The 19,130-nt window shown below is 39.2% G+C and overlaps 1 protein-coding gene across 1 annotated transcript in view; it reads right to left on the reverse strand.

Annotated features, from left to right (window-relative positions):
- LOC106058532 (sodium-dependent noradrenaline transporter-like) overlaps window positions 1–19,130 on the reverse strand; it is a 131,311-nt gene that overhangs the window by 94,913 nt on the left and 17,268 nt on the right. The window contains exon 2 of the mRNA XM_056035027.1: window positions 1,790–2,821. Within this exon, the coding sequence (XP_055891002.1) occupies window positions 1,790–2,794 (1,005 nt within the window). The 5' untranslated portion in view covers window positions 2,795–2,821. The remainder of the gene's footprint in view (window positions 1–1,789; window positions 2,822–19,130) is intronic.

The following is a 19,130-nucleotide window of genomic DNA, read 5'->3' on the forward strand; positions in this document are numbered from 1 at the left end:
CAAGCAAACACACACACGCACGCACGCATAAACACACACACAAACACTCTCTCTCTGTCTCTAAGTTTCCTGCTCAACATTCTATGGACGTATATTCTTTAACAGAAAGAGAAAGATTTCTAAGCGTAGAAATAAGTGAGTCCGGTACCTTTCAGATAAGTTATGAGGCAGGTAATGAAATATTTCACAGCTAACGAAGACACAGTGCAACCAGAGCAATGACCAATAATTTTTTTTTCTTTTTTCCATATTTATCTGGACAGGAACGTGTTGTTGTTGTTTTTGTCAAGTCTGTGATGAATGTTTGTGGGATGAAGATATGTGTAAATCAGTGACACTTAATCTTGTATTTGACCTAGGAGCCAAATACATCTCTGAGACATAGGTCAAGGCGGAGTCACGGGCCGAGTCACCGCAAAAAATATATATATATATCGTCGAGTGTAATTGGACCAACATTCTGCGTTCTTTAGGAACTGTGGGCTATTGTCAGATAGCCCCGCATCAACATGGTCAGCAGGACGTAATTTAAACCGTTCTAAAAGTCTGTTTTCTTAGTGCTGTTAAACTAATGAATGAAGCAAATAACTTCAGATGCCTTACAAGATAAACAATGAGAAAAACTTAAAAGGAAAAACTCATTGAAAGTTTGTGCCACCTGGAGACACCTAACGACTCAGAGATTCTCAACTAAAGACACTCGGCAAACTTGCACTGGGAATACAGTTTCAAATAAAAGGACGAAATAGCTATGAGAACGTTATTACAGGAAGGGGGGGTGAGGATCGTTGAATATAAAAGTCATGGGATGGACACCTTGAATAGAACACTGTCAACGTGACATAAATAGAGTAGTCTTTAAAGCGCACCTGTGAGTCTGGCACAAGTGGAATATCGCTTATATCTTCTCACTATAATTCTATTTCAGACACAAGAGTTTTAACATCAATCACTATGTAGATCCTAAAACACAATAATTGTTCTAGCGTATGTCATTATAGGGAACAGGAACCCTTCCACATAGTTGGCGATTAATGTAAAAATCTTTTTTGAGAAAATCAGAACAAGCGTAAATGATATTACTTTAAAAACAAGAAAAAAACATTTTAAAAAATACTTAATAATTAAAAAAAAGCTTATACGAAGTTTAGTTTGGATGAGTCATGTAATTAAGTTTGTAATAGATCTAGACACACAAACAAAAGATTTGTGAGATAAGAAAAAATTTTACCAATTGTTTTGTTTAGCGTTATTTCATGCTTTTAGCTTTCTCAGTACGCTATGATCCTATCACTTATCTGGACCAGTTGGAAAAATGACAAAGGGATATCTGCGTGAATTTTACAGTAATCAGCCTATCAAGCCGACATTCTAACCACTCTGCTAGTGAGATATTTATGAAAATAGAAGATTGTATAGTTATCTTTTGTTTGTTTTAAACTTTATTTAAAGCGGCAACCTAAAAAGGGCACTAATTCAGCTTATACCGCAGCCTTAGTCAAGTACAATTTCTTTCCCTTATTCAAGATACCAACAAAATAATTAATTGCCATTAGTTAATTAACCAATTTGTTTGTTTGTTGTTTTTTTTAATTGATTCTTGTGTTGGCTGGTAAAAGAAATAGTTATAAAAAATTTCAGCTTGATCCGAGATTGGGTGTGGGAGAAATAACGTGTACAAACTTTTGGCCATACAGACAGAGTGAGTTGATATAAGCTTTGTAAAAAAAGAGAAAAAGCTGAAAAGAGATTTCACACCATAGTAGTCTACACCGAACAGACAACTTACCTTAGTTGGCATTTTTTGGATGACTCCACTTCCCCATAGCTCTGCGGGGTCCATGACGTAATCCACCTGGATTTCTATGGATAGAACTTCAGCTGTCCACGCAGAGTCCCTGCGGGGGTGGGATGAGATTAAATCCGAGGGTGGAACGAGGTTGCTGTGGGAGGAGTTCACTCTGGGGTCAAGGGCGTTAGGCGTGGTCAATTTGCTCAGCGCCGATTCGCTCCTTGTTTTGGGGACATTAAAAATGCAGGGTGGGATAAGGAATTTGGTTGAGGTCTCCGCGTGAGACTCCTTGGAGTCGAGGTTGCTAGGGTGCGCCAAGCTGTTCTGAGAGGATCTACTGGAATCGGTGCCGGAAGTTCGACCATTCGAGGCGCCGATCGGATGGTCAATATTTGGTTGTTGCACACCGCCGCCCCAACCTGCCGCTGACAATATGGAGTTCACATTTCGTAAAATAGCTGGCGATTGGTCAAAACTTGGGTCCGAGGCCGGCTTCACGTTGTTGGGCAAGAGGTCAGAGGGTATAGTCTCATGTCGCATGACTTCTGACCCCAAAGACCCAAAGCTGTGACGTTTCCCGTCAGAGAATGGCGGGTAGGCGTGGCACGAGGAGTTCGTCATGTGAATGTCAGGCTCTGAGAACACGTCTGCAGAGTTGCGCACTTCACCGAGATCATAGCTCTCCTCCGGACTCGCCCTGGGCGCCCCAACCGAGGGCATGTGCGTTCGCCGCCCTTGCTCGGAGCAAGACTGTGTTTCCGGCCTGTCGAGAATGAGCGATGGCGCCAAATTACACGTAACATCGGAATGCTGCTTGGGGAAAGAAGGTGGCGTCATTCTGACGAGGAAACCCGGATGTGGAGGGGGCTCCCCCCGCACCGTGCCCGACGAGTCGGGTGCGTGACCTTGGTTTGGAATGGTACTTGAACGTTTCAATGTCATCGATCTCACAAAATCAAAATTGGATTTTATCCCATTTTTGGTCACTTTGTCCTTGCTCATCTCTGGACTCTTGGGATCCAACCAGAGCTGATGGCAAAGTAAGAAAAACAATCATTAAAAACAAAGATAATAGTTCATAATTATCATATTCATTGTTACAAAATTAGAATAGATGGCGCTATCTAGTAGATAGAGTATTTTTTCGACTAATTTTAATAGGCCTACATATTTTCATCTAATGCCCCCTTGTTTGCGTTCCGTTTCTGATGGGGTTTCACTCGGAGGCAATTGAGTTCCAAAGAAGAAAAAGACAAAAAAAAATATTTACTAAACATATCTGTTCCAATTTCACTATTCATCAGAGGTGATTTTGGTGAAGCTTAAGCGTAGTCTCAATGGAAACTGATTTGAATTATTAATTAGTATTCGTAGGAAGCTTGAAATAGTATGCAAGAGGGAGAGAACAAAAAGAAACAGAGAGTCAGAACAAACAAAATGTGAGAAAGTTAGAGTTTAAAAACACAACAGAAACAATCAGAGAGTTTTGTGAATGTCATTTCGTTTCACCTTTACTTCCAGAGTAACAAAACACATTTACAACTAGAGTAATCATATTCATTTACAACTACAGTAACAAAACATATTCACAACTAGAGTAACAAAACACATTTACAGCTAGAGTAACAAAACATATTTAAAACTAGAGTAACAAAACATATTCACAACTAGAGTAACAAAACATATTTACAACTACAGTAACAAAACATATTTACAACTACAGTAACAAAACATATTTACAACTACAGTAACAAAACACAATTAAAACTAGAGTAACAAAACACAATTAAAACTAGAGTAACAAAACACAATTACAACTACAGTAACAAAACACATTTACAACTACAGTAACAAAACACATTTACAACTACAGTAATAAAAACACAATTACAACTACAGTAACAAAACACAATTACAACTACAGTAACAAAACACATTTACAACTACAGTAAACAAAAACACAATTAAAACTAGAGTAACAAAACACATTTACAACTACAGTAACAAAACACATTTACAACTACAGTAACAAAACACAATTTAAACTAGAGTAACAAAACACAATTACAACTACAGTAACAAAACACAATCAAAACTAGAGTAACAAAACACAATTACAACTACAGTAACAAAACACAATTACAACTACAGTAACAAAACACATTTAAAACTAGAGTAACAAAACACATTTACAACTACAGTAACAAAACACATTTACAACTAAAGTAACAAAACACATTTTCAACTAGAGTAACAAAACACATTTACAGCTAAAGTAACAAAGCACATTTACAACTAAAGTAACAAAACACATTGACAACTAAAGTAACAAAACACATTTACAGCTAAAGTAACAAAACACATTTACTGCTAAAGTAACAAAACACATTTACAGCTAAAGTAACAAAACACATTTACTGCTAAAGTAACAAAACACATTTACAGCTAAAGTAACAAAACACATTTACAACTAAAGAAACAAAACACATTTACAACTAAAGTAACAAAACACATTTACAACTAAAGAAACAAAACACATTTACAACTAAAGAAACAAAACACATTTACAACTTTTAAAACCAGACTTCAATAACATTGTCGATGTTACAAAGTCGAAGGGAATTACTCAGGTTGGTTCCACATGAAAGAACCTGTAAGTACTTAAAACACTTGACGAGAACATAATTTGAGAAAAAAAGCAGAAGGCAATAAAGTCTTAAAGTGTCCCTCCAACAGTGCGCGCGCATACATCCGCACATACCAGCACACACACTCACACTAAACAACTTTAGCATTAGCAAAGATTGAACATAGTTGAGACAGAATATCTCTTCTCTTAAACAATTAATTTCTTTAGGCAAGTGCGCGTATGTGATTTCGTTTGTAAAGGTTGATGTTTGACTAGACCTTCATAATGCTCAATATGTTTCATTCTATTTGAAGTTTACTACTAAATTATTCATGATTATTTTATTCTTTAAGTGTAATTGAATTTTTTAAAATTATTTTTGAAAGAAGATCTTACACCGCTACTTTGGCTGTCAGACAACGAGGTCTCTACGAATGAATACAGTAGTTTCACGCTAAACAACGCGTATCAAAAGCATTATAGACATTTACTTAGTAGCCCAGTAAAAAAGTGTAAGGCTTTAAGCACACCCTCCGTTAAATGGGGAGGGGAAAGAGAGGCATCATTATTACGAAATGAGAGGGCACCGTTAATGTTCAGGTCTTGCAGAGAGTTGTCTGGGATTTACGGTACTGTGAAAGCGCTTTGGCATTATTCAGGCAGGTGAACAGAACACTGGAGGTATTGGCCACTTTAACAGTCTCAAATGTGATGGATGAATTGAAAGAATCAAAGCAAAGTTCTGTAGTTGAACAGTTCTGGAAAGCGGAAGTAAATTTTGCCTTGTACCACTTCAGACTTAAGCTGTGCAAGCCGAGTACAGCCAGTGACTGTGATTAGGCTTAGACCATCTCTGTGACGAGGCTTCAGTGAAAAGTCAGGGATTCAGACTTTTTTTTTTGTTCTCTATGACGCATGCGAAGCTCTCCACCCTCAACATTTGATGACTGAAAATACATTTTAAACTACATCATTTCACTGACGAAATACAAGATTCATTCACTCTAGAGTCTTCGGTAGAACACTTGAATGCAAGATGAGATATAACCCGCAATTCTGTTGAACGTTGCCATTCAATGATCATAAATTCTGAGGTCTTATTAATGTAAGCTTGTGTGAGGTCCTATTGGTGAAAGCTTGTGTGAGGTACTATTAATGTAAGCTTGTGTGAGGTCCTATTAATGTAAGCTTGTGTGAGGTCCTATTGGTGTAAGCTTGTAAGTCAGGTCTTATTAATGTAAGCTTGTGTGAGGTCCTATTAATGTAAGCTTGTGTGTGAGTTCCTATTAATGTAAGTTTGTGTGAGGTCCTATTAATGTAAGCTTGTGTGAGGTCCTATTAATGTAAGCTTGTGTGTGAGGTCCTATTAATGTAAGCTTGTGTGAGGTCCTATTAATGTAACTTTGTGTGAGTTCCGTATTTTTCTTGGGATAGACTTGTTCTTAAATACATAGGCAATACAAAGGGTCTCTAGCTGCAGCTGCACATATTAGGCCAGATCTGACCATATTTAACAACGGAGTCAACAAAACAAAAGGTAGCTGCAGCATGCTCCCCCTACCCCCTATGACTAATCCAATGCCGTGCTAGAAGGTAAACCCGATGACAAAATCGCTCATTTTTAGAGAATTCAGAACAACGCTGTACGAAGACAGGATTATGCTACTGCTCTCTTGCATACACTCCATTGGCTTCTTGTGAATGGAAGAATCGACCAAAAGGTGGCCACACTTTGTCACCAATGCAGCTACAGTTATAGGTACCCTTAGAGAACTGATCACTCCATATGTCTATGCGCTCCAAGGACTCAACGCTTCTATTCGTGCCACGATTCTCCCTCAAAAGTTACGGTTTGCAGACTTTTTCAGAGCATGGACCAAAGGTTTGAAACTCACTCCCCCATTGATCTCAGACAAACGACATGCTTCACTACATTCAAGAAGTACATTAAGACCTAACTGTTTAAAACTTTTTTTTAGATTTGTTGGTCTTTGTAACGCCTGTTTCTGTCTGTTATGATCTCATAGCACCTTGAGCCTACATTATGTTAGTTAGCGGCGCTTTATACTTTGAAGTATTATTATTATGATCCTGAAAATTATTGCATGTCCTTTTTTTATTACAACTATTTACAATTCCAGTTAAGTCACTAGGTCTTTTTTGTTTTAAGTAAAAATTCTATTTTCAGATTCATTCATTTCTTTTGGTTGCCAGGTTTCAAATAATCTCTATTCTTTCTTCAAATTTCTTGTTTTTCTTTTTTTTTTTTTTAAAACACTCTTTTCGTAATTAGCCAAAACCGCCGTCGAAACGAAATACCGTAAATCAAAACCTGGCCAACAGATTTTGGCACAGGGGAGACGATCATTCATTCGTTTCATGTGTTCTTTAATTGATTTGTCGTCTTGGCCTCCCTTTGATTTCGCACCACTGCCAAGAAGTTTTTTTGTACCTGTCACAAATACACTTTAAACTTTTTACCACCTAGAAACCTAGGTCTAGGTTTATGTATATACAATTACATTTAAAGCTATTTACCACACGAAGACTTAAGTCTCAGTAATGTATGCAAGACACAGGCTCAACACACAAACACACACACACACATAACAGCGAAGAAATGTACAATTAATAATAGTACCACGTTGTCAGAAGTGGAGGAAGAATGGGGCAGTAGAAGTGATACAGACTAAAGGAGGTTGAGAGCTGAGAAAAGTTGTAGACCTTATTGCTACCAGTTGCTGAAGTTCCTCTATTTCAATTGCGAGAGTCTCTTAGTTGCAGGTCTTTCTGTTTCTATTGCGAGTCTCTTAGTTGCAGGTCTTTCTGTTTCAATTGCGAGTCTCTTAGTTGCAGGTCTTTCTGTTTCAATTGCGAGAGTCTCTTAGACAGTTGCAGAAGTCTTTCTGTTTCAATTGCGAGTCTCTTAGTTGCAGGTCTTTCTGTTTCAATTGCGAGAGTCTCTTAGACAGTTGCAGAAGTCTCAATTGCGAGAGTCTTTTAGACAGTTGCAGAAGTCTCAATTGCGAGAGTCTTTTAGACAGTTGCAGAAGTCTCAATTGCGAGAGTCTTTTAGACAGTTGCAGAAGTCTCAATTGCGAGAGTCTTTTAGACAGTTGCAGAAGTCTCAATTGCGAGAGTCTTTTAGACAGTTGCAGAAGTCTCAATTGCGAGAGTCTTTTAGACAGTTGCAGAAGTCTCAATTGCGAGAGTCTCTTAGACAGTTGCTGGAGTCTCTTGATTGCAGGAATTTCTCAGACATTTGCAGGTGTTTTATAGTTGCAGGAATCTTTCAGCTGCGTGAGTCTCACAACTGCGGAAGTCTTTTGCAGTTTCTGGAGTCTCTCAACTGCTGGTGTTTCTCAAGACATTTACGGGTGTCTTTTAGTGGGAGGAATCTTTACTTACTATGGCAATGGGACTCAAAGACAAGCCTTACTGTTATTATTACAGATGTATATAAGTTATGAGTACATTAACTGTGTTTACATCAAATTTTTTTGAGCTATTTTAATGCCAGGTAAAACACTTATAATTAGATTTATATATAATGCATTTTTACAAGTAAAAGATTTAACATATAAAGTGTTTGGATTTATTAATATGAACAAAAATACTTTTTTTCTATAACATTCTTTTAAATAAAAACATGAATAATCGATGACTTCAACACATGATTAGATTCGGATAAAGAGAGGGTCTGTTTATCTAACCCCTCCCCCCCCTCTCTCTCTCTAGTATCTCATGTTAAAAGAGCACCTTCTGAAAAAATAAATACGTAGAAATGTGGACTACCGCATCATATTTTCTACGCCCCTGCTACGTTCGCATTAGTAAAGTATTACTACGTCCACAGTTGTAAAGTATGCCTACGTCCATGGGCGGTCTGGCTATATAGGCTTTTGAGCAAATGCCCGGTGGGCCGGTACCCAATTGGCCGGTACCCAATTGGGCCGGTACGGCCACCAAAAGGGCCGCAAGTGTGCCAGTAAATTGTTTAAAGATTTTATAACACTTTGAGCGTCGTGATTTTGAAAAAAAATCCTTTGCACTTTTAAGTAAATTCCTTAAACAGACTAAACGAAATACAAGAAACTTAAGGCCTTCATTTCTTATAGAGACCGACGTTAGTGTGAATCTATTCGGATGAATCTATACATGGACCAACAACAGAGTTCCAAGTCCTAGAGATAACATATCCGGTTACATGCAAATTCTTATTGGTTTGGTGTCGCATGATCTCGAGTTGGCTCCGCTACGAAGTCCTTCATAAATCACAAATAGGCTGTCAGCTTGAACGGTGTAGCGTTGATTAGAATCAAAATTCAAAATAATCGAAAAAGAAAGAGCAGACAATAAATCAGATTTAAAGCAACTATTGCTGGAAACCTGTGCAAATAAAAAATGTTAACCAACCTTATGATGACAGTATTTATGAATGAACAGGTTCACCGCCATAAAACGACAAATGAATACGCTGAAGTCGAAATACAAAGACGCTTTGCTAACATATGAAACAATCTTGACAGCATTGTTTTAATGAACGTAATGTTATGCAAGTATCTTCAAACAATTTTGGACTTAATCTTCTGTAGCATATGTAGCCAGCTCTGAGATGCAGTCAAATTAAGTGTTACAGGGCAGATGATGTTAAGGTCATCTGTTTCTTTGCCAATAGTTAACTACCGTGTGGCCAGCACAATGACCAACCGCCTTTACTTTTCCTTAAGTCATGTACCTGTTAGAGTTGAGTGGAATCAGAGGCGCCCTAAAAATCTCGAAATTTAAAATCCTATTCTTTACCGATATTCAAACCCAGGACCCCAGGTTCGCAGGAGCTTAATCACTCGGCCACAGCGTCACCACGACCTTGTGAGATGGGAAGTTAACTACTGGAGGATGAAGAGTTGTATTTGTGCATTGAAGTCCGTAGGCCTAAGAAAATGGTGAAGAATGAAACTGAATCATAAACAAAATGTTCGTTGATGGAGGATCTTCAGATGAGAATGTCAAGCACATGTATATGTTAATGTATAAGGTAGCAGAAATGTTTTCACATTAAGAGATTCCTCATTCCAAGTGTTATACTTTATTCATTTAGTAATAGCGCTTATTAGATAGTATCAAAATCATCAAATAAATTATTCAAATAGCTAACTACTTTCAATACATTATTCAAATTTACACAATACTTTTGAGGACAGGTATGATTGGATGCCCATGATATGACATATGACATACAATTTGTGGGCCGGATTGTATAGAAATGCTCGGACCAATTTTGACACCCTGTCGGCCCGTGCCTAGGTCTACAGTAAATAAAGTAGGCCTACATCTGTAGTAGTAAAGTAGGCCTACATATATAGTAGTAAGTGGGTCTACATCTGTAGTAGTAAACTGAGCCTACGTCTGCAGTAACAAAGTAGGCCTACGTCTGTAGCAGCAAAGTAGGCATACGTCTGTAGTAGTAAAGTGGGCCTGCGTCTGCGGTAGTAGAGTAGGCCTACGTCTGCCATAGTTTAGTAGATCTACGACTGAAGCAGTAAAGTAAAGTAGGCCTGAAGTAAAGTAAAAAAAAATAATTAAAAAATGTAAAGGAGCAAGCCCGGTTAGCAAATCTAGGCAAGAAAATTTGGAACTGCAAACATTTAATTGACAAAGCCAGCTCATAAAGTACTGGCTGCTCGAGTACTCTTGTGATCTACAACTACAGGTAGCGACATAATTTACTGGCTTCTCGAGTACTCTTGTGATCTACAACTACAGGTAGCGACTTAATTTACTGGCTTCTTGAGTACTCGTGTGATCTACAACTACAGGTAGCGACTTAATTTACTGGCTGCTCGAGTACTCTTGTGATGTACAACTACAGGTAGCGACTTAATTTACTGGCTACTCGAGTACTCTTGTGATCTACAACTACAGGTAGCGACTTAATACACTGGCTACTTGAGTAATCTTGTGATCTACAACTACAGGTAGCGACTTAATTTACTAGCTTCTCGAGTACTCTTGTGATGTACAACTACAGGTAGCGACTTAATTTACTGGCTACTCGAGTACTCTTGTGATCTACAACTACAGGTAGCGACTTAATTTACTAGCTACTTGAGTACTCTTGTGATCGACAACTACAGGTAGCGACTTAATTTACTGGCTACTCGAGTACTCTTGTGATCTACAACTACAGGTAGCGACTTAATTTACTGGCTGCTCGAGTACTCTTGTGATCTACAACTACAGGTAGCGACTTAATTTACTGGCTACTTGAGTACTCTTGTGATCTACAACTACAGGTAGCGACTTAATTTACTGGCTACTTGAGTACTCTTGTGATCTACAACTACAGGTAGCGACTTAATTTACTGGCTACTCGAGTACTCTTGTGATCTACAACTACAGGTAGCGACTTAATTTACTGGCTACTCGAGTACTCTTGTGATCTACAACTACAGGTAGCGACTTAATACACTGGCTGCTCGAGTACTCTTGTGATCTAGAACTACAGGTAGCGACTTAATTTACTGGCTGCTCGACTACTCTTGTGATCTACAACTACAGGTAGCGACTTAATTTACTGGCTGCTTGAGTACTCTTGTGATCTACAACTACAGGTAGCGACTTAATACACTGGCTGCTCGACTACTCTTGTGATCTACAACTACAGGTAGCGACTTAATTTACTGGCTACTCGAGTACTCTTGTGATCTACAACTACAGGTAGCGACTTAATACACTGGCTGCTCGACTACTCTTGTGATCTACAACTACAGGTAGCGACTTAATTTACTGGCTACTTGAGTACTCTTGTGATCTACAACTACAGGTAGCGACTTAATACACTGGCTGCTCGACTACTCTTGTGATCTACAACTACAGGTAGCGACTTAATTTACTGGCTGCTCGAGAACTCTTGTGATGTACAACTACAGGTAGCGACTTAATACACTGGCTGCTCGACTACTCTTGTGATGTACAACTACAGGTAGCGACTTAATTTACTGGCTGCTCGAGTACTCTTGTGATGTACAACTACAGGTAGCGACTTAATTTACTGGCTACTCGACTACTCGTGTGATGTACAACTACAGGTAGCGACTTAATTTACTGGCTACTTGAGTACTCTTGTGATCTACAACTACAGGTAGCGACTTAATTTACTGGCTGCTCGACTACTCTTGTGATCTACAACTACAGGTAGCGACTTAATTTACTGGCTGCTCGAGTACTCTTGTGATCTACAACTACAGGTAGCGACTTAATTTACTGGCTGCTCGAGTACTCTTGTGATCTACAACTACAGGTAGCGACTTAATTTACTGGCTGCTAGAGTACTCTTGTGATGTACAACTACAGGTAGCGACTTAATTTACTGGCTACTCGACTACTCTTGTGATCTACAACTACAGGTAGCGACTTAATTTACTGGCTGCTCGAGTACTCTTGTGATGTACAACTACAGGTAGCGACTTAATTTACTGGCTACTCGACTACTCGTGTGATGTACAACTACAGGTAGCGACTTAATTTACTGGCTGCTCGACTACTCTTGTGATCTACAACTACAGGTAGCGACTTAATTTACTGGCTTCTTGAGTACTCTTGTGATCTAGAACTACAGGTAGCGACTTAATTTACTGGCTACTCGACTACTCGTGTGATCTACAACTACAGGTAGCGACTTAATTTACTGGCTGCTCGAGTACTCTTGTGATCTACAACTACAGGTAGCGACTTAATTTACTGGCTACTCGAGTACTCTTGTGATCTACAACTACAGGTACCGACTTAATTTACTGGCTGCTAGAGTACTCTTGTGATGTACAACTACAGGTAACGACGTAATTTACTGGCTACTCGACTACTCTTGTGATCTACAACTACAGGTAGCAACTTAATACACTGGCTACTTGAGTAATCTTGTGATCTACAACTACAGGTAGCGACTTAATTTACTGGCTTCTCGAGTACTCTTGTGATGTACAACTACAGGTAGCGACTTAATTTACTGGCTACTCGAGTACTCTTGTGATCTACAACTACAGGTAGCGACTTAATTTACTAGCTACTTGAGTACTCTTGTGATCGACAACTACAGGTAGCGACTTAATTTACTGGCTACTCGAGTACTCTTGTGATCTACAACTACAGGTAGCGACTTAATTTACTGGCTGCTCGAGTACTCTTGTGATCTACAACTACAGGTAGCGACTTAATTTACTGGCTACTTGAGTACTCTTGTGATCTACAACTACAGGTAGCGACTTAATACACTGGCTGCTCGACTACTCTTGTGATCTACAACTACAGGTAGCGACTTAATTTACTGGATACTCGACTACTCGTGTGATGTACAACTACAGGTAGCGACTTAATTTACTGGCTACTTGAGTACTCTTGTGATCTACAACTACAGGTAGCGACTTAATTTACTGACTACTCGACTACTCGTGTGATCTACAACTACAGGTAGCGACTTAATTTACTGGCTACTTGAGTACTCTTGTGATCTACAACTACAGTTAGCGACTTAATTTACTGGCTGCTCGAGTACTCTTGTGATCTACAACTACAGGTAGCGACTTAATTTACTGGCTACTTGAGTACTCTTGTGATCTACAACTACAGGTAGCGACTTAATTTACTGGCTGCTCGAGTACTCTTGTGATCTACAACTACAGGTAGCGACTTAATTTACTGGCTGCTCGACTACTCTTGTGATCTACAACTACAGGTAGCGACTTAATTTACTGGCTACTTGAGTACTCTTGTGATCTACAACTACAGGTAGCGACTTAATACACTGGCTGCTCGACTACTCTTGTGATCTACAACTACAGGTAGCGACTTAATACACTGGCTGCTCGAGTACTCTTGTGATCTACAACTACAGGTAGCGACTTAATTTACTGGCTGCTCGACTACTCTTGTGATCTACAACTACAGGTAGCGACTTAATTTACTGGCTGCTCGAGTACTCTTGTGATGTACAACTACAGGTAGCGACTTAATTTACTGGCTACTCGACTACTCGTGTGATGTACAACTACAGGTAGCGACTTAATTTACTGGCTACTTGAGTACTCTTGTGATCTACAACTACAGGTAGCGACTTAATTTACTGGCTACTCGAGTACTCTTGTGATCTACAACTACAGGTAGCGACTTAATTTACTGGCTGCTCGAGTACTCTTGTGATCTACAACTACAGGTAGCGACTTAATTTACTGGCTACTTGAGTACTCTTGTGATCTACAACTACAGGTAGCGACTTAATTTACTGGCTACTTGAGTACTCTTGTGATCTACAACTACAGGTAGCGACTTAATTTACTGGCTACTCGAGTACTCTTGTGATCTACAACTACAGGTAGCGACTTAATTTACTGGCTACTCGAGTACTCTTGTGATCTACAACTACAGGTAGCGACTTAAAACACTGGCTGCTCGACTACTCTTGTGATGTACAACTACAGGTAGCAACTTAATTTACTGGCTGCTCGAGTACTCTTGTGATCTAGAACTACAGGTAGCGACTTAATTTACTGGCTGCTCGACTACTCTTGTGATCTACAACTACAGGTAGCGACTTAATTTACTGGCTGCTTGAGTACTCTTGTGATCTACAACTACAGGTAGCGACTTAATACACTGGCTGCTCGACGACTCTTGTGATGTACAACTACAGGTAGCGACTTAATTTACTGGCTACTTGAGTACTCTTGTGATCTAGAACTACAGGTAGCGACTTAATTTACTGGCTGCTCGACTACTCTTGTGATGTACAACTACAGGTAGCGACTTAATTTACTGGCTACTTGAGTACTCTTGTGATCTACAACTACAGGTAGCGACTTAATTTACTGGCTGCTCGAGTACTCTTGTGATCTACAACTACAGGTAGCGACTTAATTTACTGGCTGCTCGAGTACTCTTGTGATCTACAACTACAGGTAGCGACTTAATTTACTGGCTGCTCGACTACTCTTGTGATCTACAACTACAGGTAGCGACTTAATTTACTGGCTACTTGAGTACTCTTGTGATCTACAACTACAGGTAGCGACTTAATACACTGGCTGCTCGACTACTCTTGTGATCTACAACTACAGGTAGCGACTTAATACACTGGCTGCTCGAGTACTCTTGTGATCTACAACTACAGGTAGCGACTTAATTTACTGGCTGCTCGACTACTCTTGTGATCTACAACTACAGGTAGCGACTTAATACACTGGCTGCTCGACTACTCTTGTGATCTACAACTACAGGTAGCGACTTAATACACTGGCTGCTCGAGTACTCTTGTGATCTAGAACTACAGGTAGCGACTTAATTTACTGGCTGCTCGAGTACTCTTGTGATGTACAACTACAGGTAGCGACTTAATTTACTGGCTGCTCGAGTACTCTTGTGATCTACAACTACAGGTAGCGACTTAATTTACTGGCTGCTCGAGTACTCTTGTGATGTACAACTACAGGTAGCGACTTAATACACTGGCTGCTCGAGTACTCTTGTGATCTACAACTACAGGTAGCGACTTAATACACTGGCTGCTCGACTACTCTTGTGATCTACAACTACAGGTAGCGACTTAATTTACTGGCTGCTCGAGTACTCTTGTGATCTAGAACTACAGGTAGCGACTTAATTTACTGGCTACTCGAGTACTCTTGTGATCTAGAACTACAGGTAGCGACTTAATTTACTGGCTGCTCGAGTACTCTTGTGATCTACAACTACAGGTAGCGACTTAATTTACTGGCTGCTCGAGTACTCTTGTGATCTACAACTACAGGTAGCGACTTAATTTACTGGCTACTCGAGTACTCTTGTGATCTACAACTACAGGTAGCGACTTAATTTACTGGCTTCTCGAGTACTCTTGTGATCTACAACTACAGGTAGCGACTTCCCTAATCATAAAGGGACACAACTTTCATAAGACTTTCTAAGACTTGTTGCTCAACATTCTTGCTAAGACACACACCAGCTTCGCTATTTAGAGTCAGAGCAACAAGAGCAGCAGCAGTGCATTATCCTAATATGGATCCAAACTTTCTGGTCGCTTGCATAGAGCTGGTGCTGAAAAGGGCTCTCTGTTCACCTGACACCTTCACATATGGACAACCTGACACATTAGGACACGGACTACCTGACACATTAGGACACGGACTACCTGACACATTAGGACACGGACAACCTGACACATTAGGACACGGACTACCTGACACATTAGGACACGAACAACCTGACACATTAGGACACGGACAACCTGACACATCAGGACACGGACAACCTGACACATTAGGATACGGACAACCTGACACATTAGGACACGGACTACCTGACACATTAGGACACGGACAACCTGACACATTAGGACACGGACTACCTGACACATTAGGACACGGACAACCTGATACATTAGGACACGGACAACCTGACACATTAGGACACGGACAACCTGACACATTAGGACACGGACAACCTGACACATTAGGACACGGACAACCTGACACATTAGGACACGGACTACCTGACACATTAGGACACGGACTACCTGATACATTAGGACACGGACAACCTGACACATTAGGACACGGACAACCTGACACATTAGGACACGGACAAAGGACACGGACAACCTGACACATTAGGACACGGACAACCTGACACATTAGGACACGGACTACCTGGCTCTTAACGTCTTGACTACCTGACACTTTAATGCATCCCAGATACTCTAACACACGAACTACCTGACACTTGAAGACATACTAGGTGACTACCCCATTTCTAAATGAAGTTGAAAATGGTTAGCATGATCTCTCAACCTTAAATATTGACAAAAGTTTCGCCCATTATCTGGATCTATTCATGAGAACGAAATATCCTATAGCATTTGTATATCGACACACCAACACACGCACCTACACGCAAACACAAACAAAGAAATGAAAAGATAAACTTCTCCGCTGCTTATATGTGATGCCATCCTTCCGTATCCTAATGAATAATGAATTTATTGTGGCGCTACTTGAGGGAGATAACATTTGCGGGACTCTTGATAGGGTAAAGAATTTACATTCTGAAGATGGTTTTATTTATATTTCTTTGTAGGACACCATGCGTAGGCCGCACTGTGGGCCTGTGATTTAGTGTCATACAATGATATCAATGATAGGAGCCTCGAGGCGTTTAACTCTTGAAAGATGCATTTGACATGTTTGAGCTCGTGAATCATTGACTGTGACAAACTGTTTAATAACTGATACGAAACTTTCACACACTCTCTTAGACAGGGAGTTATTTGTCTTGCTAAATGGTAGCACATCTAGACAGAAATAAAATGATGTAACAAGCAAAAATATTTAAACAAAAAAAAATTGAAAAAAAAAAGCTTATCTAATGGAAAAAATCTAAAAAATCTCCGCCATATTTACTATAGATCTAATTACTGCAGGTATACGCTTTTTCTATAAAAAAAAAAAAACAAAATGTATTAATTATCACTAATTGATCAACTTATTTTTTTATTGATTCATGCATTGTCATCGACTATGGATACAGAATTATGCAAATGTTAAACTTTATCGGAGATTGGGAATTGTGAGAAAAAACTGGTACAAAACGTTAAATAGGGCAATAACTCAACGTTTACAGCCACACATCTGAATAGGTAGTATTTATTGCCTTTTTTCGATACAAATAATTTTGCAAGGTTTCAACTTGATCCAAGAATAACGAAATTGTACCTTACAGATAGAGTGTAAAACAAAATCAAATCTACCGATAAAATCTATTTCCAAAGCACTCTGGTCCAATATCTAGACCTAGACCCCAGCTAGGACATAGATACCAGTTTACCGAGAAAATCTATTTCTAAAGCACTGTGGTCCAATATCTAGATCTATACCCCAGCTAAGAAATAGATATCAGTTTATATTTATTTATTTCTAGACATAATTTAAACTTGAGGCTTGTGTGCCTGTGGTGATACACTGGTACATCATAGTTTGTTGTTTAACTAAGTGGTTAACAATAGTGAACATCCATGTCAATGGTTCTGCCTAAGTGGTTAACAATAGTGAACATCCATGTCAATGGTTCTGCCTAAGTGGTTGACAATAGTGAACATCCATGTCAATGGTTCTGCCTAAGTGGTTGACAATAGTGAACATCCATGTCAATGGTTCTGCCTAAGTGGTTGACAATAGTGAACATCCATGTCAATGGTTCTGCCTAAGTGGTTGACAATAGTGAACATCCATGTCAATGGTTCTGCCTAAGTGGTTAACAATAGTTAACATCCATGTCAATGATTCTGCCTAAGTGTCAACTATTCGTCCAAGGCTTTCAGTCAGTCATGGCCGGCTGCCTGGTTGTGCGACATGCGCGCTAGACTGTCATTCGGACTTCTCTATAGTCCCGGGTTCATACCCGCCCGCTCCCATCCCCCGTCGTCCTGAGGGAAGTTTGGACTAGTAAGTAAATTATCTTCGACTCTGAAGGAACATACGAAACATGTCAAACCTTTTAGAAACATTTTACAACAAGCGGGTTAAATATCGTCCGAAAAGCGGTACTATCTGACCTCACAGTACGCCATGGATGTATGACTTCAGCCCGTAACACGCTTGTGGAAAAAGTACAAGTATTTGCTCATAGGTAAAAAATAAAAGAGGTTGCCAATAGATGTTGAAATAGGTACTCAGTAAAAAGAAATATTAAACAGTTTTAATAAATATTTATTTTAGTATCATTGTTAAACTGTTTGAATAAATATATATCTCAATATATCATTAAACTGTTTCTATAAATATTGTTTTCAGTATCTATAGATCATTAAACTGTTTCTATAAATATTTATCTCAGTATCAATATATCATTAAACTGTTTCTATAAATATTTATTTCAGTATCTATATATCATTAACTGGGAAGAGGGTGGACTCGAAGAGATATAGGTAGGATAAAATACGTGACATTTTTAAGACACAAAGGTCAAGGTGAAATCTATCCTACAAAAGACATCTTCCTCTTACACACACACACAGAGTTTTAAAAAAAACGTCATGGACAAAAAACTAAAACTCCATGTGTCGAGATATTGTCTATCTTGAAGAGCTATTGTTATCTATCGGCTGACTCAAGAAGAGAAAGTACGCTGACTTCATTACGCACAGCACAGGTCTATGGGAAGGAACTCGAGGTATACAAAAACTAGAAGTTGAAATTGCGAAGAAATTTTTAATGTAAAAGTAAACAAAAAATAAGTAAGAAAAATTGATTTAATGATATAGGAGGGGTGAAGGGTAATTTTTAAAAAGTTGGTTTGTGGTAAGTTCAGGTGGTTTATGGTAAGTTCAGATGGTTTGTGAAAGTTAAGATTGTTTGTGGTAAGTTCAGGTGGTTTGTGGCAAGTTCATATGGTTTGTGGTAAGTTCAGGTGGTTTTTGGTAAGTTCAGGTGGTTTGTGATAAGTTCAGGTGGTTTGTGGTACGTTCAGGTGGTTTGTGGCAAGTTCATATGGTTTGTGGTAAGTTCAGTTGGTTTGTGGTAAGTTCAGGTGGTTTGTGGTAAGTTCAGGTGAAGCTGATTCAAGTGTTACGATGTTATCTATGACCCCCTCTCCTTTCCCTGTAGGATGAGCGAGTGGATATCTCATTGCTAGAAGAGCTCACGCTAATTGTGTCCTAACGTC

The sequence above is a fragment of the Biomphalaria glabrata genome, chromosome 7, assembly GCF_947242115.1.
Source record: "Biomphalaria glabrata chromosome 7, xgBioGlab47.1, whole genome shotgun sequence".
Taxonomy (NCBI): Eukaryota; Metazoa; Mollusca; class Gastropoda; family Planorbidae; genus Biomphalaria; species Biomphalaria glabrata.